Genomic DNA, 22,143 nt, shown 5'->3' with positions numbered 1-22,143 from the left:
AAGACAATAAAACGTTGTGATTCAACCATTTAATAGGTCACACATTTGTGTGTGTGGACAGTTTAGAGACATTCCCTTAGCCATGGGTGGCGTCGACATATCGAGGTCAGAAATAATAAGTGGTATGTCTGCTAGCGGTCACTGCAGCGCTGGCTTCATCCACCCTATAATCCACTTTGATGTGGACCTCAACCCCACCAGGCTGCGATGTTTGTGTAGGGTGCCTGCCTGGATGGGTAAGTATATGTATGACCCCATGTGATGTTGTCCAGCTCGCAGAACTGAAACAGGAAGTCGAGCGGCGATTAGGAGGATCTGACATTTGCAAGAGGAGCTTCCTGCGATAGGAGGCTTCCTCTGTGTCTGTGGGACTCAACACCTTATCTCACCCCCTCTCTCTATCTGGCAGTGACCACCTTCTCTTCCAGTCCGCTCTTCTCTCACTCGCTGTTGCCCCCGGATATGCCAGTTGTTTATGTCACACGTATGTATTTCCAGGTTCGGTCAGTTCACAGGAATTACAAAAGGCTTATTTTCTTGCTTACTGCCACTGGGATGGACCCAGTAAAATGGAGGTGAACTGAATTTAGTTTGTGGTGCTCACAACATTGAGCACTGACATTTAAATAATTCAACTGTGACATATATTTTTCAAGATATATGAATCAGTACGTTCACATTCACACAACACATTTACATGTGCTATGGCAACCTGGGCCTATATTTATCAAGCTGATAAGAATTACACCTTCACTGAGTGTGAAGAATAACACGTATAAAACAACTCAAGCAACATGATTAATCACGTTTGCTCTGAGCAGGAAAGGATTTACCCTATGTCTGCCTTATTGTCCATTCTTTAAAACAAAATCCTTACATTTTACTTTGTGATATGTTATTCTGCAACATATCTAATTTAGGTAATTTTGTTTGTGTGAAATCCTTAGTATCTCCATTAGATTGCTGTGATATCAACAAAACTTTGTGCTAGTTTCAGTTTTAGTCTTTGTGACTTTGTATTGGAGTTATTTTGTTTTTTTGAGGATGATCTGTAAATTCCTCCTGCCGCTCTGCCGTCACTGCAATACCTTGTTTGTCTGAAGTCTTTGCACTGCACATGAATACATGCACAGTAAAAAGCCTACGTGAAACCTGGTTACACATATTCATGGCCAAGAAATCATCTTTCCTGGAGAAATCTTGCTGCATAGGTTTTAGTATCCATAATGTTTAAGAAATCGGGTTACTGCAGAAAGCTGAGTGTCCCCATTACTCTGGAAAAACCACAGAACATTTTTCATTGGAACTGGATTTTCCTGAGGAAATAGTCCCTGTTCACAATGTGTTCTGTGGCAGTTTTTATATTTTCACAAGCGCAGCTGAGTGTGCCATAGAGTTTTTAGTTCCCATGATGCCCCTAACAAGCTGTGATATCTTTGAAAAGATGAAGTGAAATGAGAAGTTTCAGGCCCTCTCTCCCCAGAACCAATAGTTAGTAGTTACTCTGGAAAATCCACAAACCTTTCTGCATTTCAGTGTTTTAACTGGACCTTCACTCTGCCAAAGAAATACTAACTATAAAAACTGTCCCCAGTGTTTCCTGTGGAGGTTTTTATGTTTTCACAAGTATGCCACTGTGATTTTTGTTCCCATGATGCCCCTCACAACCTGTACGCTCTCTCACTTTCCTCCCTTTGCTTCTCAGTAAAACTCGTCGCAGCCTCCTCCTCCTCCTCACTACGGGATTACACACTGTTACAAGCCGCCCCCCCCCGCTATGTGCTACCGTCCCTACAGAGCAACATCAGAAAGTTGTTCCACTCTTAAAGGCAGTTGTAAGTTTGAGATCAGACGACTTTCTGTGTGGCGCACTACAGTGCTCTTGGAGAAGTTGCGACTTTGTGTGAGTCACCCCACAGCACAATAGTGTGTGTCTGAGTGTGAGTCACAGTGAAGTAGTATGAGTGTACAAGAAAGAAAGAGATGAAATGTGCTACAGTATATAAGCGGTACATTGTCATCTGCTCTGGCTTTGCTGTGGAACTTTGTGCTTTTAGAGGGAAAAGAAAAAAACATTCCAGATTAATCAATCAATCTGTGTGTGTGTGTGTGTGTGTGTGTGTGTGTGTGTGTGTGTGTGTGTGTGTGTGTGTGTGTGTGTGTGTGTGTGTGTGTGTGTGCTGCGCCTCAACATATGGCTTCAATCTCTGTTTTCTGTTGCGTCCCACCCCTCTTTTACCCTTCACAGAGACTTGTGACCATTGAAGACGTCTTCGTGGTTGAAAACAAGTCGTTTCAAACTGGATTTCACATTAGTTAATTTGCCCTTGTTTTTTTTGTTATTTTGATACCATCATGGCTCTAAATATCTCTACAGCAAAAGAATCACATCTCATGCAACAGTGGTTCTATTGGAGGAATCATTGTGAGAGCGTCCAGGTTGAGATGTCCGTGTGTGTCTGCCATTGCGGTGTGTTGACTGATGAGCCCGTAAACAGACCCAGCGTCTCAGATATCGGTGGAGTTTATTGCTCTGGGTTCAGATCTGGCAGCACTGAGTTGTTTATTTGGCTTTCAGGTATCAAATTAAACCCGCAACTCTCTTTTTGTGTCTCTCTCACAATCACAAGTGTATTCCCTCGGTCTGACCGTGCAGTAATAGCTTTGTAGAGTCAATAAACAGTCATGCATGAACTTGTTCACACAAATACACAACTCATTGTCCAGCACATACAAGAACTGATCTCTCTTCTCTGCTTTCCCACAGAGACACACACACACGCTTTTTTTTTTCCTCCGTCATTGCTCACTTTTTCTCTCGCCCTCACTTTGACATAGACACCACATACGTACATGCACAAGGCTCATGGCGTTCCCATGCTTTGTCCCAGGTCAGCTTGGTTTCAGAGGTCAAACGCAAATCCTCCCGTCCCCTCAGCGCGTAATTCAGACCAGCAGCACCCAGGGACCACCAGAGGGTAGAGGCTACCCAACCACCCCAACCAACATGTCAAACACACACACGCAAACATACACAGCCACCACCACCAACCTCCTCCTCCTTCTCCTCCTCCCCGCTCCATCCCTGCAGCCATTATCAAAGGATCTGAACAGCGTCAACATTATCTATCTCTGTCTCCCACGGGAGCAGCAGAGCACATAGCACAGTTATCATTCAGCAAACACAGGCACACACACACACTCTCTCTCTTCTCTCTTCACACGCACTCGCTCATACTCTCCAAGATGTGCCTGCATGCACACACACATGCACACACACATGCACACACACATGCACACACACATGCACACACACATGCACACACGATGCGGAGTGAAGATCAAAGGTTAATCATGTCTTTTCATCAGTTGCACCACCCTCTCCTCTATCTGTCCTCCTCCTGTCTAATGGTTGTGTTTATATATATGTGTGTGTGTGTGTGTGTGTGTGTGTGTGTGTGTGTGTGTGTGTGTGTGTGTGTGTGTGTGTGTGTGTGTGTGTGGTCGTGTGTACATGCTTCGTTTGTCTTCGGTTGTGGGATCATTTCTGTCCTCACTATTGGACGCTTTGGAAGCACTTTTATGCTTGCACACGGTAAATAAACACTCCTGTCCTCCTCTTCCATTGTTTTCTTCTATCTCTCTTCATCTCCTGGATGTTTTTTTCCACTATGAAACAAAATTTCTCTGTTTACATTAGCTGATTTAATGGGAACCAAGTGTTTCTGTTGTAGTTGTAAAATTGGCTATTAATTTGATGTACGCTCCAATAAAGTCTGTGTAATAGAGCCTTTCTATAATTTGATAAGTATGTGAGATTTTAGCTGCGTGTTTAAGAGTCTGCAAGTGAACTGAAAATCCTGCTCTTGACTGTTTGAGTAGTTGTTTTTCTTAGAGTTGAGAAAGAGAGCAAGGGAGAGAGTCTAACCCCCCTGCGTGAACCCCAACCCTGACTGTAGCAGGAAGTGCTTATTCATTCAGGAGGTGTACATTTACAGAAAACCCTCTCCTGCACACTCAAATGGAGATTTTTGAAACAGGTCAGAGGCACAAAATGGCTGTGAAGAACTGCAGCGTATGATGCTCAAGGCCCATATGCTTTAAGTACGTGATGGTAAAAGACATGGTCCTCTCTTGTTAAAATGATGTGATCCTGCAGCCTGACCAGTCACCCTTCAAAAGTCTTCCTGTTCTTAGATAACAGTTTTGCTTGTGCGGCGCCTTTCTGCACTTCTCTCATGAAAATCGTTTTCAAACATCATAATTGCCTCAATTCATGGGTTGATATTTAGAAATATTCCCCTGTGAGTGAGTTTCCAGATCAGCACTTCAGGCAGCCTGCCTGTAAAACAAATAGAAAATAAATTATGCCTTATTTGGAAAGGAGATGAGAATATGCAAGAAAGTTCTGGCAGTGTATTAATTTATCAAGAGTGTTTTACAATTATCAAAAATTGAATTTGAGCTTAACGATTAACTGCATTTCCTTCAAGATTTGCTTCATTCTTTCTTATTTTTGTTATCATTGGCATCTTGTGCTCAGGCTCTAGATATTGTACTGTTTCATATGTCGGACACAAACCACAAGGAGTTACATCCACAGTCGTTTGTTGCATGGAGGTTTCTCAGTGCATCTGGCTGATTTTCAGTGGGAAATCGAGCAGCCTTGGCAGAGGAAATGATATTCTGCCATGAATTACGGCACCCTTGCTCCATAGTTCATTAATGATAACCCCGGCAGTGAGGTTGGCCTGGAGCCGGGCCTCTCCTCCAGCTCTTCGTTAGCATGGTGGCGTGGGCTCGGAGCAGCCAGGCTACACTTGGGGCAGTCGGGGCTGCCATGCACATTATCACATTATCATGCTTCCTGGTGTGTGGGATTGAACATTTGCCATCAGGCTTCTAAGCACTTTCACCCACTGATCTGACGCACACTTGTATGGCCTTTGATGACTTTGGAACCTAAATGATTGCAGTGTTTCATAAATCAAACAGCGTGTATCTGTTTGAGTCTGATGTGTTGGATGTGTTATGGTGTGTCTGGTTGGGCATTCAAACAGTTTCCACTATTCACTGGAGTATTTGCAGTGTTTAAAATGGCAGATGTATCAACCAAACAGCCAAGCACAACAGCAAACTGTATGTTGTAGAGTAAAATATGTCAGGACAGACCTTGTCTGTTGGCAACAATGGGTTGATTAGTTTACTGTGTACATTTACAACAACTTTTACTTTATATATCCTAAAGAATACTGGCATTGTAAGAATCCAGTGAATTAAATGGGGAAGAGTTGTTTAGTTTAGAATTGTTACACAAATATTTCTTTAAACAATGACACCAAATAGACATTAATAGCCCTTTATAGAGTATATTTATCTAACTAACTCAATTCAGTCAGACAGAACCTGTATATAGAAACTAATAATTCAGTTTTCCCTCATTTTCTCCTCCCGGAGGATGCTACTAGTCTTACTCTCCTGTGGGTGGCGGCTCTTTGTCTCTATTTAAAATGATGTGTGCTTTCTGTAACTTACCAACAGCTCCTCCGGCTCAACCATATGTTGGATTAGGAGATTTTGCAGCCATATTTTAATTACGTCTCCTGATAATACATGTGTGATTAAATAGAGGTGGATTTGGAGGACACGAAACACAGACTTGTTTATTTTGCAATCTCCAAACATGGAAGATGCTTAAAGGAGTAGTTCAGCATTTTGGGAAGCATGCTTATGCGCTTTCTTGAACGAGACAAGAAGATTAATACCACTTTTATGGCTATATGGTAAATATTTTTGTTGTCTTTTTGTCTTTTCACCTGAATGCCTCTGCAGATTTCTGTCACATACAGATATCAGGCAGCATGCTCACTGTCTGTAAGTGTGAACTGATACTAACAGCTTCACATATTGAATTCACTCATTTTGATGACCACTGGAGATTTGCTGACAAGCAGCAGCATTTTGCTAAAATGTTAAACATTTGTTTAAATTTGATTCATCTCAGTCAGCAAACTATAAAACACCCAATAAGTTGAAACATTTAGATTCACATTTTGGATCTATATAACAGCGTGCCATTTGGCCTTGATCCTACATATTATGTTTTCCAGGAATTCCTGTACCTCGTCTTTATTTCAAAGGGTTGGGTCCAGCTGTCTCCCTCAAATGTCAACCTATGTCCAGTATGATAGCCTATTAGTACTGTGTATGCTATTGCAAAGCAGGACAAGCCTCTATTTTCAACCGTCATTGCCAGTTTGCAGGTCGCAATTTCTGTGTAAGGCACAGCACCTCCCAGATGTGGTTTAAAAAATGTAACACCCAAGTGTTGGACCGGTGTAAGTTGTCCCTCGAGTTGTGGTTTTGAAAGATAATATGCAAAAGTCTGGTATAATAAAAGAGAAGATTCTGGAGCCATCATTGTACACTGCACTCCACACTTAAACTGAAATGTTTTCTAGTCATTATCTCTTTTAAACTGCAAAACTTGAAATATATTCATACTTAGCTCCACACAATGTTTAACTTCTGTTTTTGTGGTTCTTTCAATTTGTGATTGGGTTCAAAAGGCTCCAGAGGACTACCACCAAACAGTCAGGAGAAGTAGAAGAAGTTAAAAATGGACAAGAAAACACACCAGATCAGAGGAGGAGGGAAAGTGACTGCGGGTTTTTTTTAGCAGGTTTAGAGTTGGTGCCTCACATCTGGGCCACAACCTCACTGTATTATCTAAGATGGAGAAATTGGACACAGTTAAAAAAAAACAACAGGAGTAAAAAAAAGACGCTGATCTCCCTCAGGAGAACGAGAGAAAACAGCTCAGTCGTGGCAGCAGTGTGTTTAGGAGTGGGGGCTGATGTATATATATATGTGTGTGTGTGTGTGTGTCTGTACCTGTGTGTGTTAGGGTTCAGTGAGCAGTGTAACAGTGCACCCTAGTGACCATGCTGAGAACTGCATCAGCAGAGGTTGTGTGAATCTGAATAGCGCGCAGATAAGCTCAGATCTGCCGTGTGTGATCAAAGTGTTTCTCTGAGAGCACATTTGCCTCCATGACTGCTGTGAAGCTCTTAGAGTGCCATCATCGCTGTTCTCCGCTGAGCTCTTATCACTTCTCACAGCAAAGAGGGGCTGACGCGTACATTTCTTATTGAAAAAGGAGGCCTGTGACAAAGGCCAGATGTTCTTGCCAAGTGAAATATGTTTGCACTTACACAATATTTGCTTAAGAGTTGTTTTTGAGCCTTGGATTTCTTGGCTCAATACGTAGTAATACAATACAAACTGCAGCCACAGCCAGAAGACAATGAAGTTGTCCATCCAGCTATTGCTATAGGCCTTGAGACCACCTTATATCTACCATACATACTAACACACACGTTCACGGTGGCCCCTACAGTCCCAGCATTAGGCGACATTCCTCAGGCTGCCTTTGAAGTTTTGTGGTGTTTCCACGTCGTCTGATAATAAAACATGTGGATTTGACATTACTTAAGAGTAATAGCAATTATATGACAAAGCAGAGATTAACATTGTCCTTACCTTTGTGTGTGTTTCCCTCCTTATATGTATGTATGTGTGTGTGTGTGTGTGTGTGTGTGTGTGTGTGTGTGTGTGTGTGTGTGTGTGTGTGTGTGTGTGTGTGTGTGTGTGTGTGTATATATCTTTGTGTGTCCGACTGTGCACATGTGTTTATGCGTTCTTGTGCACCGGTGCAGCTTGTAACTCTAGCCCAGCGTGTTGCTCTGAGGAACACCACAGATGTTCAGATGTTTCTCCTTGGAAAACAAACACAACAGAGGCCATTTTCTCCAGGACAGAGGGACTGTCAAAATAAGAGCTGGCCCCCTTTGGACCCCTCCTCCAACAGTGACTCTCTTATTCAGAGGCAGATCACTGCTCGCTCTGTCTTAAAAATGTTTTGCAGGGTGTTTTTTTAACCTGCATTTGGATACATTAGGTTCACGTGTGAGTTTCTTCCACATTCTGTTTTCATGTATGTTTGTATGTGCGTCTGAGCCGGCCATTACTCTTGTGGAACACAGGGGAGGGGCTCTGAGGGTGATGAGTCCTCAGACTGGGAGAGATTTAAAATCATAAAATGGGAGGGAGGGATCGGAGAAAACATGGTGGGAGAGCAGGACAACCCGGCCACCCTCTCCTCCTCCTCCTGCCCCACCTTTTGATTAATGTCTTGCTCCCCACCGTGTATGACAGAGCTCCACAGGGCCTTGCAGGGCCCCAGGTGAAGACTTTAGGCAGACAGGAACAGAGGAAAAGAAGAGAAACTCATGAAGAAAGAGTGCTAGCCCATTTGCTTTTTTGTTGCATGTTATAGGTCAAACGTTTGTCTTTTGGCTTTATAATGATAATAACATTGCACATAAAAGCGCAATATGAATGTAAGACAATAAATGGAGGCACAGAAAAGGTCATTTGTATCTGCGCTGATAGTAGGAGATGGATGTGACAGAGTCGGAGCAGAGGCGAAGCAAACAAGCAGTTTGAGCTGTGAAATTGAAGAGGATCAAAGTGTCAGTGAGTCATAAATAAATCCTGGTCCCTCCCTGTGGATAGATGGAGCGGACGTTGTACTGCACTGATTCTAACAGCAGTGTGAGCGTCAGGAAAACAGCATACAACTCTCTGAGCCTGTGTGTGTGTGTGTGTGTGTGTGTGTGTGTGTGTGTGTGTGTGTGTGTGTGTGTGTGTGTGTGTGTGTGTGTGTGTGTGTGTGTGTGTGTGTGTGTGTGTGTGTGCAGCTGTGTGTGCAGTTTTGTTAACACTCTCAATACTTTAACAGAAGGCAATGCTACGATGGTTACTCATGAAAACCGGGGAGGTGGTCCATTGAACCCCTATTGGCCGATACGTTTTCCCAGAACTCTCCGTCTGTGTGTGTGTGTGTGTGTGTGTGTGTGTTTGATGCAATGTTGGAGACTAGCAGTGCTATGAGCTTGTTTCCTCTGGGCCACATGTGTTCTTCAGTGCTGAGCAGGCTCAGAGCGCAGCAGTAATGAGAAGTCCAGGTGCAGATTTTACCCTCGGGGAGGAAGTCCTTGTTTACTCATATTTAACCTTGTTTCTGACCTCCCTTTTTGTAGGCTTTTTGACCCCATAGACATTGCGCTATTGAAGTTGCACTGGTTGAGAAACTGTTGAGACATTCAACTGGTCACCACCATGTCGGTTTTGAGATCACATACATGCTGATACAGATTGAAACATTGCTGGCATGTTTGTAATAAACAACTACATGTTCAGACCTCAAGATTATGTCAGAAAGAAAACCAGGAATCACATTTTCACAGGCTGTACACACACACAGTTTTATGACATCGACGCAGGTGTTTCAGCATCTTTTCTTTTTTTAATGATTACATAATGTCGGATAAAGAATAGAACATGAAAATCATGTTAAATAATAATAAAAAAACTCAGTGACTTCTAACTACATACATTTGCATTAAAATAATTTATATCACTCATAAGTTCTGCTCTTTTTCTCTCAGACTAGCCTTTGGTCTCGTCATGCAGCGTCAGCATTAAGATATTAGTGATTGTTAAAGTTGAAATCTGTAAATCAAACATCATTAAAATGATGTTTGCCATTGCTGCTTGTGCTGTTTGATTGTGACAAACATTGTGTGAAGTGTGTTTTTGCTTGTGTGGTGGGTCTCTTTAGAACTAACTTTATTGGCTTTGTTAAGCAGCTACAACCTGACAACCTTCTGTAGCAGAATGACGGAGCATCTCTGACAGTTGTTTTTTGTGCTAGTTTTCTCATCATATTATCATTTACCACATGTGCTGATAGTATACATGCATTACAGATAATAGTAACTGAAAACCTGTGTAGTTGAGTTTGCTGTTGTTGTGTCAGCATACATTGATTTGCGCTGATTTATCATTACATCAATGCCACACTACATTAGTTTGGCACATACTTTTGTCCAAAACAACTCACTTTTTTTCTCAAGAACAGACTGACATGCGGACAGAAGGAGATGTGGATCAAACCACTAACTTTAGGATTAACCCACCATTTCGGTGAACATTGTACTGTGGCAGATTAGTCCAAGTCTTTGCTATGTGCTGGTCTGGCTTTGACCAACAGAGGGTTCTCTGTCAGTGGAAAAAATATTGACTAGTCTCATAGGAATACCCTCCACCCTAATAAAGCTTTGGCTCTAACAGATACACTGTAATAAAGTTTTATACTCTGAAGACTGTAGGACTGAAGGAACTGCAGCTACACACTATTCATTCAGCTGTATTCTGATTGCACAACAAGCTGCCATTTATTAAATCCCACGTATGCTGCTGATAGTTCAATGTCTGCACTGTCACTGTTGTCCTTCAGGGGGCAGAATAACCTTACTTTGGCTCACAGAGTGTCTTTAAGTTTGCCAGAGGCACCGAATGGCCCTTTTGCCTTTCTTTGAGTAGCAGAGAGAGCCGGTCAGCTCAGCATGATTATCTCACTGTGAGCACTGTTTGTGCCTGATGTCTGCAGCCGCTGACACCCGGCCTCAGGAATGATCTTGAATTGAGGAGTGATGAAAACTGTCCCTTACCAGTTACACACACACATTCACACTTGTGTTGGAGTGTGCACACAACTTAATCATGCGTGTGCAGCATATTTTGCCAAATTAAAAAACACTCTCTTCTGTCCTGTCCTGGCTTGGCACACACACACACACACACACACACACACACACACACACACACACACACACACACACACACACTCAGTCATCACACTGCTAATGACATTCTTTCACATGCATGCAGGTATGATTGGGGAGCAACACTCTGCAGGTTCAGCTGGGTTCAGCGGCTGACCTACTGCAGAGAGCATGGTTTGTGGATATTTACTACATGTATGAATAAAAGACATGCTTGCAACACTGTGGCATTGTGGCTGTAATGTTATAGGTCAGGGAACTGATACAATTGCTTTTACACTGCTTATGCAATACATTTCTCAAGACACATCAAGGTATAACATTCATAAAAGTCTCTTTAGTCAGAATTTTCACTTTTTGCAGACAAGGTCAGTGGCGTCAAATAATTCTTTCATACTTATGTAAGAGTTGCTGTATAAAGAGGTGTTAGGGTTTTTTTTTCCCTTTCTCCGTTACATAACATTTTCATCGCCAGCCAATTACATGATAAAATGCCTTTGGCTCCTAAACTGTAATCAAACCTTCCTGAATGTTCACTGTTAATTAAAGTGCTCTTATTTCACAGAGCAGGAATAGCCACTGCTGGTAATGCAAAACATGCCAGATGCTCATACACGCATGCATGTGTGTTTAAATGCACAGGTACCCTACATACTGACATATTTCAATGCACACAGACACACAAAGAGAGAGACCCTGAGATTTTATGAGCTATACTGTGCAGCAGCTCTTTCAGCCTATGTGAAGGCCTTGGGTTGCCGTGTCAACTACGCTCTCACCCACAGAAACATAAATCCTTCAGTCTGGCCAGATAAGCGCCTCGTGACACACCATATGAACTCAGACACCTTAAGTACACAAGAGCAAATATACTTTTCAGAGCTTTGCTTAAAGGACTTTAACACTGTGTTATAGCTCCTTAAGTATAAAACGTGTGTTCTATACACTTTGATGAGCATGGTCGAGTGCAAGCTGCAGAGTTTCTGATTTTTGCCTGAATCTTTCCAGCCATTAAATTACTTATATTTTAGTTTCTGCATTTGACCAAATTGATGTCAAATTCAATGTATTTGAGCTGTGATGACAACACAACTGAAGGTGGTTTCAACAGTCTGCTATCAGATTTAAATATTGTACAGAAAAACAGTGGGCGCCTAGAATGGTGGAAAGAAACTTCACATTTCTAAAATACAGCAGCTTGGTTTGCAAAATGGTTAGCTGTGATGTGTTCTGCAATTTGTAGTGAAAGGGTTAAAGCATTAAAAAAAAGAATAGGATGGTCCTTTATAACTACACTAATCAATCAATCATTCATTTTTAAATTAACAGGGGATGAAATGACTATAATGTGAAAATTGTCACACTTCGTGGCAAATTCTCTGAGAATTATTACCTGCCTTTGCTGTTTGCCTCAGCTCTACAGGGCTTTATAGCATCTTCCAGCAACTTAACAGTTTTGGTTCAGTCTCACCGCTCCCATAGAGTTATTTTTCGCCTCACTAGGCAGCTGTTTTCAGCTAAAGAGTCCGATATTTCCCTTAAGAGTTAGTGTAGACCAAAACAGAGCTAAAAGGACGGTAAAAACTGGGCTTACATACGCCAGGCGACCAGAGACACGACTCCAAAAGAATGCTAATGTTGCTCCTGCTAGATACATACATCTGCTAGATGTGTAAATAAGTTTTGCCATAACAGCTATGCAAGGTGATATGTCAGTGTTGTATTTACAGCTTGTTTCTGCTGCCCCTGTGTGGCCAAAAAAACAATTAGGGCTGCACCATCATTCTGCTTCTAAAATACATAGTGAATGTGAAAATATTTTGGTGCATGCTACGGTAACATGCTGAACCAAGATGGTGATCATTTTACAGATTACGGCTGCGTAGCATGTTAGCATTGTCATGGTGAGCATGGTAGCTTGATGGATGTGGTTAGCATGCTGACATTAGTACAGCCTCACCGAGCCGCTAGCATGGCTGTAGACTCTTGTTCTTCATCGATAGCACCATCACAAACAGGGACTCTGGGAAGAGCCGTCCTTTCACCCACATAACCAGCCCAAGCATCTCCACGGTGACAACATTCAGACCATCAACGCACAGAGTGATTTGTATGCATGACTTGTGTTTGTGTATGCAGTCCATCCGCCGAAGACCATTTTGCAGTAGACGTGAGGATAAGCACCTGGTGTTCCACGGGGATGTAGTTATGTAACAGCTGGGACATTTATGAGACGGGAGAGCTAACATACTGTATATCCAGTCAGCCAGACAGCCACAGAAGGACTGATGTGGAAAAGGGGTTTGTTTAACATCCCACCATAAATACACACTGTTACACACACACACTCCTCTCTCCTGCTCCCCCTCGTCATCTCCATGTGAAAGAGGGGACCCGTGTTGCATTGCGTGCAAGAGTTGTAATGTTGTCTGTGTCTGGAGTCGGTGGTGTTTTCTGCGCCTCGCCAGATTTCACTGATTTACCTCGAAACACTGTGACCGGCATGATTACAATACACGCCCCCCATTTACACACACTAATACACACTCACAAACACACAGCACTGTAATTACAGAGGATCAAAGTGAAATTCAGCGGGTCTGATAGTCCGGCTAATAGTAGACGACAGCGAGGTGAAACACAAATCATGAGGAACAATATCAAAGAGGGAACCCCAGGTCAGCATCAGGACGCAAAGTTTTCATTTCTGCAGCTAACACTGGGGCCATGAATCAGCTGTCGTCTGGGAGAATCTAGGTAGTTGAAATGAAAAGGAGAAAAATGTGACTCCTCAGTGAGTAATAACTTTCATATGAAAAGCCATATTGTGCCTTTTTAGAACGTATGTGAAAGCACTGTTGCCATGGTGAAGTGGATTAATGTTAGTTTGTCTCAGTGGCGCGTCAGACACCTTATGTGAAGCTTTGTCCACTCACTGTGTGTGTGTGTGTGTGTGTGTGTGTGTGTGTGTGTGTGTGTGTGTGTGTGTGTGTGTGTGTGTGTGTGTGTGTCTACCATCTAATCTGCTTTAGAAGACCTTAAGTCAGATGGGGAAATTAGCAGCTGCCACTCTCTAGTTGAGCAGATCATTACCCTGTGATTCAAACCACAGTCCCCACCTTCATCTTATTTTTACACACACACGCATGTTGAAACACACATGTAGAGCTCTCTGATCCACTCGTACGGATACACACGTGTACTCTCATTCTTGTTAGTCATTTATTATGCCCACGCACACCGGCGGAAACTCCCTTTGGCGGCGACAAGGTGTTCCCCCCTCAGTGGGTGAGTCGTCCACGCCTGCTGTTTGATCTCTTCATGCCTGTTAGCAGACAACACAACATCTGAGGGCCGTGTTGCCAAGCTGCTATGCAGCTCCCAATCCCATCCACTAACACAACCCCCCAGCTGACATGAAAGCGCTCAGGAGACAGTGTTTTGCACACCGACCCCTCTGTTCTCCACAGTTACGCCGCCTGCTCTAACCATGAAAAGTTTTCTTCACAAGTGGCAGGGTTGAGACCGCATTCTCCTCAGCATGTGATTAATCACATCCACTGTGAACACACAGGGAAAAGCTGAGGATGCTGGCATGCTGTGGCCTTCTCACTTTACATTTTCACCTGTCTTCTTTCTCTGATGAAACACGTCCACGCTCAGCCCCACATTGTGTTCACTCACTGAAGTCTCACATCAGTGGAGGAGGTTTGAGTTTAATACGACTGACAGAGGGCCTGATGTGTGAGTGTGTTTGTATGAGTAAATCACTGTGAGGAGCGTTGTTCTGCACTTCCTAAAGAGTTTGTGAAGCAGCCCAGATTAACAGGTCTTGTGTTTTCTCTCAAGCAGGCCACTCTGGAAAGGATTAAAGCTTGGCTCTATTTGGCCCTTATCAGTGGCCCTTATGTTGGACGGTGCTTTATACAACTTTATCACATATGCAGTAGTGCTCCCCTCCCTGCAAACAGACTTTGATGTGTAAAATCGGCAGAGTTGTTAGTTGCAACATTTTATAGGACATATTCTCAGTTCGTATTTTGAGCATGTGTGCAATGTTTTGTGGGATATGAATACAAACTAATGGCTGCGTAATCATGACGGTGGATGTTAAGTGCATGTTGGAGCTCAGCTGTAGTCTTTGTAATGTGTGTAAATGCAACTTTTATCGGAAGAGATGAGGCAGTACAAAGTGATTAGTCAGACTCTGTCACTGCTAGTCGTATGAGGTCGTCATGCTGTTCCAAGTCCCTTTAAGTATCATTATGTTCTTGTGAAATGATCTTATGGGACAATTCCTCATTCCAACTCACACCTCAGCTATGAAAAGTGCAAACAAATGCACTGCATTTTAATATATACTCTATTTAGTGTGTGGAAGTACATAGATTTTTTTTAAACTTGTAAATGAAATATTCTTTGATAAATGATTGGCCTGTTTTTAGCTAAGGATGCTTGTTAGGGAGGTATTCAAATGGGCGAGTGAAAGGATGATGTCATCCTCCTACAGTTGTGCCTGTAGAGTGGAGACATCTTCCTCTGCGATACCTAGCAGTGGAACTGGAGGTACCTTTTGTTGATGTAATGGATTGATGTACAGTCTTTCAGTTATTGCAGTTTACTGTATGTGCACATGCACGTGCATACATTAATGCTCTCTAGTCGACAGCTCCTTCTCTTCAACACACCTCTCAGTACACATGTTGGCCAACAGCAAATTAAAATCTATGAAGCCTCCTGACATAATCTTCTACAGTATGTTTGTCAGATTGACACAGTGAAACATTCTGGAAACACATATTTAGACAGCATATTATTACTATTATTGTGTGTGAAAGAATAGTCGTCACGAAGCAGTGAAGACAGTTAGCCTGGATCCCTGCTGTGGTTGATTTTTCTGCATTATTTTCCAAATCCATCTGAGGCTAAAGTCTGACATTGCAGCACACAATGTGTGTTATTAATTCTTCCATTAGCTTGTTTGGTTTGGCTCTCAAGTTGAAGCAGAATAGCTAAAGGTAAATGCATTGTAGCTTCTTATGACCCTATATGTGCATATTTCCTCAGTACAGCTGTGCTTTACTTATGTCAGTCTCATGATGGCACCATGCGGAAGTGACTACCTCCTGACCTAGAAATTACATGGTTGCCACGGTGACAGCTAGCATCATGTAAGGGAGAGAAGGGGCATGACAAGCGTGGAGCTCTAAACAATCCACCTCGTCCGTCTCTCTCCTTTCATCCTGAGATACAGTAGCAAAGAGATTTTCCTTCCCAGCATTCCACACAGGATCACCACGTCTGATAGAAACTCTTTGTAGCAGTCAGTGCTCTCCCTCTAAAAAATCACGTACTTGCTTTCTTTTCTCTGACCAGAATAGAATTTTTGACCAGGTTTCAAAATAAGCCGGGATATTTATAAGTAGTCTCGTTGTCTGCATTCCACTGATAAGTACAGAGCGATTAGTTTTGATTGTGGTGTCAGGCTTGGATGGTGAGTTGTTGCAGTGTTTTGAGGGTTGTTGAGGAGACAGACTGTGTTTTTCTAATTTAATGTTCCCTCTGTTCTTTAGAAGAGGCTGTATTTCCTGTAAGCAGAACAGCGTGGCGGTGGTAATGGACACAAATGCCGTTTTACTTCCACATTGTTTTGATTTATTTTGATGATTTACAGGCATTGTGTGTCCAGTCTGTTCTGTGTGTCCATTCTGTTCTTGTTGTGTAATATTAAATGCTAGATTGAAAAAAACCTTTTGACCTTTAATTTTAGCATTAAAAGATAAGGCTGGCAACTTTCTGTATTTTTTTAAAAGACCAAAATAATGAATGAATGAATGAAGCCTGATTTATCATATAGTCCCTCAGTGTTACTATTGTCACTATTAAAAACACTTACATGAGCCACATCATTGCTCTGGGTGACATGTTTCTTCTTTGCCACCAGCATCAGCACTGCAGTGTATTTTCAGTCCCACATGCACCGTCCTGCTGCCGTAAATACTCAGTACACACCAAACGTGTATTAATCCGTGGCTGAAAGTAGTTCCCAGCACATGCACAATTTACTCCTGTTTGAGTAACATTTGCTAAAAACTACAGTGCCCAGCTGTTTTAGGATATTGTTAGGCCTTTTTTTTTTTTAAAAATGAAAGAACTGAGGGCCACAGATGGATTGAAGTATTGGGAGGTGGAGTAACGTATTGTTGGTTTTGACCGTTTCATGTTAACGATAACAACATGTAGAATTACACCAGGCTTCTCCTTTTAAAGGCAAAACATTACTGATTACAAGTTAGTCCTCCTGTTCAGATCTGCCTTGACTTCACTGAACATTGCTGATTTTGAAACATTTTAAGTCAACTTCTATGTATACAGATTATGTTTTTTACACACGGTAATGTTTATAGGGGTTTCAGTTGCCTCATAAAGTTTGCATTTTGCTCTAGCGAACAAAGCGTGTCTCATGTCAGGCACCCTTATTATACTTTCATATTAAGTTTTTATATAATTTGTGCAGCATAATGAGCAGTGTGGTACAATACTGCTACATTCCCAGACTTTGTTTGGAGGCTTGTTTCATGGGTCATAAACTTCACATTATGCATTCTCAAAAGTGAGGGCAGAAGCAAGCTGGACCTTTTGTTTTTGATGGCAAATCACAGACACCAGTGATGTCACCCTGACAGTAATATTACTTCAAGCTTTGTCTTTGATTGCATCGCTTCTCTCTCTGCAGTTCTTTATTTTGTTATTTGTTTTAATCCCCACCCAGCTCCATTCATTAGTGACACATTCCTCTGTGTTGGTAGGTTGCACCTTTTGAGCGTCACAGGTTACACTCACACCCTCTTTAGTAACCATTGCTCAACTCCGTCTCTGTTAGATCTAATTAAGAAAACCCTCAATCAACCATTTCCGGCCTAGACTGTTATTGGTTTTCCGTATTAAGACCAAACTACATTCTCTCTCCGCTTTCTCTCTCTCCCTAATCTCTCTCTGGTGAGTCAGCCTTAGAAATTACCTCGTAGTCTTCTAAACAAGCTCTTCACTGTTGAAGTGAGTCATTTCGGGAAGTAAACGTGTATAGACGTCGATGGATTTGGAGCTCTTCAAATGACATGTACTCATCATTTCCCATCAGTTTTACAAAAGGTATAATCATAGAAAGGCAAGAAATAATTCAGCCAGGAGGCTATGAACTAAGCATTTATTATGCACTCAATTTGAACAAACTGGAATTCAGCTCGCATGTTTGCGTGAGAGACATCAGACAGCGAGTGGTGATGTGAAACGTGGTGTGGTGCTGCAATGGTGGGAAGCATGGCGGCGTCGCGTGAGATGAATTCAGACACAGGTGTTCAGCCTCACAGCCAAGCTGGATGTTCCCGGATCAGCACCTGGTCCTGCTCCCTGCTCAGGATCTGCAGTGCCACGATCAACATCTAAACCACAGATCGTTTCGAGGAGGGAGGGGGGGCGGGCACAGCCTCAGACCCAGCCCTGGGCCTGCACTGTATGCTTTGGCAGCAAGTCAACCAGCTCACGGCAGACACGCAAGCACTCGAACAGATTTATACATCTCCTCCGACACAGCCCTCATAATGTGTCCAGCCCACTCCAGTTCCCGTGACCTCCTGCCACACACACACATCCAATATGCACACAACCCTTAACCGTAGGTTTCAGCAGATGGTTGCTGTTCAGTCATGTAACTAAATTTCCAGCATATTTGCATGTTGTATTTTACCATCTTCTGGTACCATAGGTTCTTTGACTGTATGAATGCTCAGAGACAAACATCAGTCGTAGTTTGTTTTGTTGGATGGCTTTCTACTCTGCGGGTGTCTGCAGAGATAAGACCCTCATCTTCACGCTCAGCGCCGTCAGATGGCCCTGCTGTATGTTCCTAAGAGTTTACCTCTCAGCCGGGGCAGCACAGGAGAGCCAACCGCCGGGCCAGACACTTTACATTCCTCAAGACAGCGACTCAAAACAAAGACTTGCCGGGGCTAAATTTGATATCGCCTATATGGGAAGGAACAGGAACAGATATCAAAGCCTGACAAAGTCAAGCTGTTCTGTGTACATTATCCATTTTATTAACTGTGCTGACAGTGATGTATTCCTCAATGTATATAATGTGCCAAGTAAAATGAAGCAAAGTATTCATGCAGGTCAGTTTCCAGCCTTGTGAAAGTTATATCTTGACAGCGGGGGAGGAATTAGGAGCGACATAGCTTCCCTCACGTCTTATCAATTTACAGTATGTTACAGACAGTAAGAGTGCATCAGCGTTCATAAAGGGATTTCTACAACCTGTGAATGTTAGATCTTATCTTCAGCACTCACATATCACTAACATATATGTGTCTGCCTTTGCTTTCATTCCAAAGTAGGGCTGTGTAATATGTGAGCTCATGCGTTGTTATATAACCCTGAGGTAAGCGCTTTAAATGAATTTCCTGGGCTTGATGGTAACCCCACGGTGGCAGAAGTCATGCATAGCCTTTTGAGTCTGGCCTAATTAGTCGAATCAAAGTTGTGGAGTGCCTGGAAATTCTTTCATTCACTGAGAGCAAAGATTACAGTACTCTGTGTTACTGAGCGATGGAGATGTCCCAGTTTGTTAGTATATTCTATGTTCTACAATATTTTCCAATACATTTTTTGTCATTTTGCTTTAAAGTTAGTTTTTAGAGAATGGATGGAGGCAATTGAGCTCTTTAATCAGTGAGTCAGCATTTTACAATATTTTTGCCACTGTTTTCGGCCGTGCCGGCAGCTGTCGAGGAGGCAGTGTCAGTCTGCTGCTCGCTCAGACTCGGGAATCCCGCAGATTATGGTGATCCACTGGCTTTTCCTTTAGCGCCACCATGTCATTTTTGTCTTTTAATAAAATGTCTCAATAACTATTGGATGGATTGCTATGAAATTTAATGTCCCCCTCTGGATGAATTGTACTAATACCTGCAGAACCAGTAACATTTCAGCCTCAGCTGTACTTTGTGTTTAGTGCTAATTAGCAAAAGTTAGCATGCCAACATGCTAAATTAATGGTTAATGAGGTAAAATGAATACGTGATAAACATCAGCATGTTAGCATTGTGAGCACGTTAGCTTGCTGATGCACAATAATTATTGCTGGGTTTTAATGAAGTTAACATCAACAACATATGTGGAGTACTGTAAGTTGTGCGATGTTGGGCATGACCTATATCAGGTTTTATTGTTTTATGTTTTCTTTTTTAACGGTGACCTTACAAGGAACTGCAGATGAGAATTTCTTCTCGGATGATTCTGATACATACAATGTAATATTCATGCTTAATATTGTGCACGGCTCATTACAAATAAATATACATATAGGCCAGTGTATAGAGGTATTATATATTCGTTATATCAAAGAGTGGACAAACAGAGCCCTGAGTGGAAGAAGACATTAAGTGGCCCCTGTAGCTTAATCTTCTTATCCCAGCACACAGTTCACCACTTCTGACTGGGAGGAAGTGGGAGCTTAAAGTTCCAGTCAATGACAGTCTGTCATAGGCTAACAATATGGATTTTTTTTCTTTTGAAATACATACAATACCGTTCAAAAGTTTGGAATAGCTGGCCACAGATTCAGTACAGTCAGATGGCTGAGAGGACTACTCTATAGTATTGAATGGTCTTCATGCTTTTAGGTTGTAGAAAGTCCTCTTTACAAATAGATATTATTTTGTATGATGGTTTGCAAAATGAAAAAAATTGTATATGGAGAACAAAACGCTGTATATGGTTCAATCAGACTGCCAACTGAAAGGGCAGAAGGAGACAAAGATACCTCTGAGCAACAGTTAAATAAGAATAAATGAAATTGCCAGTCATTGGTAAAAGAAATTGGATGTTTAGCATCAAAATCTGTGCAGATTTAAATAGAAACAGGTTCCTGTTTCAGTGTTAAGCGCACAATAAGGCCTGTAACAAGCTGGAATTAACAGGCCTAGTCTAGGGTTAGTACTACTGGATTGGACGCGGGAATGAATATCAGCTGAACATATGATGGATTGGCAAGTCACAGTTTTACCCTGTTCAATCTAATCACAAGACAAGGAGACTGCAGAGGACCCAAAGAAAGATGGGTTCCCAAAATATTAAGAGCCCCATTGCAAGCACTGTTGTGGCTCAAAAATGATCTAGGGTCACTTGCACTTTTCTGGACAGGAAAACAAATTCAAAATCGAAGAATATTTGGGGGGGGAAATGGTTACAACAGTATTCTCCCATCATGCAACACTTTGGGGACATCGACTAAATTTAAGGTTTAATCATTTAATTATTCTGCTTTTGGGGCCAAAACTATTTCAAATGTAAATAAGATAGTTGGTGTCTGAATTATACTGGTTTTATGTATTTTAAAATAGCCATTATGAAGGAAAGAAGAAAAACAGGTGATTCCAAACTTTTGAACAGTGGTATATGTGCTACAGTGCTTTGTAAAAAAAAAAAACACCATCTTACTTAAATTTGCTGATTTGCAGCAGCGATGGCAGAGTCATCAATGTTCTTGTTGTTCGTTACGAGCCTCTCAGAGTTAGCTGTGCTGACGCAGTTGTCAGTTTTGGCTTTTATATATTTTATAAGACAGCTGGCTGGAAGGCAGCAACATTCCTGAGCAGTGCGAGGGGGAAGTGCAGGTGCCAGTCGACCTACTTTGCCAACAGCGCTGTGAACTGCCTGCTCAGCCGCCATCCTCCATCTTCCTTCACGGTCTCTCCGTCCTCTCACTTTCTGTCTGTTTACTTCACTCTCACATTCTTATGCTTTTTTTCCTGAACCCCCACCACCACCACCACTCTCCTTCTGTCACAGCCTGTCTGTTTCTCCCCTTTTATCTTATGCTCTGTCAGGTCTTTGTTTCTATACGCACTTCTTTAGAAAGGAGGCAACATTACCTTTTGATTAGACAGCAGTGTTTTCTGCCCGAATAAAGGAGCTCTTGTCCTCTTGCTGCCGTGCGTTTACCTTGATAATTGGTTTCAGTGCACACCCAGCTGAGACAATTAACCATGAAAAGCAACATGTTACATCTTACAGGCCATTTTTTTTGCAGATGCAAATGTTTTCTTGCATGTTTAGCTTTCTTATCAGGTCCGTTTTTGAAGGAACGTGGGGCGTTTCTTATTTTATGTGAATCTTGTGTACACACTGTCACACCACAGTGACGCATTTTCACATGCATTGTAACGCTCTTGACATTCATATATGATTCTATACTCATTTAGTAAGTATGTGTGTATGTGTGTTGTTAGGTTGTGCAAACCCCGAGGAGCTGACCACAGAGCGAGCCCATTCTGCTGTGGAGGAGATGTTCGAGACCCTCCGAGGTTTGAGCCACACCAGAGACCACCTGAAGCAGCTGCGCTCCGTTTACACCACCAGCGATGGAGTTCACCAGGTCTTAGACACACAA

The 22,143-nt window shown here is 42.3% G+C and overlaps 1 protein-coding gene across 1 annotated transcript in view; it reads left to right on the top strand.

Annotated features, from left to right (window-relative positions):
- Positions 1-22,143, top strand: part of scfd2 (sec1 family domain containing 2) — an 83,728-nt gene that overhangs the window by 48,572 nt on the left and 13,013 nt on the right. The window contains exon 6 of the mRNA XM_070909334.1: positions 21,983-22,128. Coding sequence (XP_070765435.1) covers positions 21,983-22,128 — 146 coding nt within the window. The remainder of the gene's footprint in view (positions 1-21,982; positions 22,129-22,143) is intronic.

Source organism: Enoplosus armatus, chromosome 7, assembly GCF_043641665.1.
Source record: "Enoplosus armatus isolate fEnoArm2 chromosome 7, fEnoArm2.hap1, whole genome shotgun sequence".
Classification (NCBI taxonomy): Eukaryota; Metazoa; Chordata; class Actinopteri; order Centrarchiformes; family Enoplosidae; genus Enoplosus; species Enoplosus armatus.
This window is presented reverse-complemented; position numbering and strand designations above follow the sequence as displayed.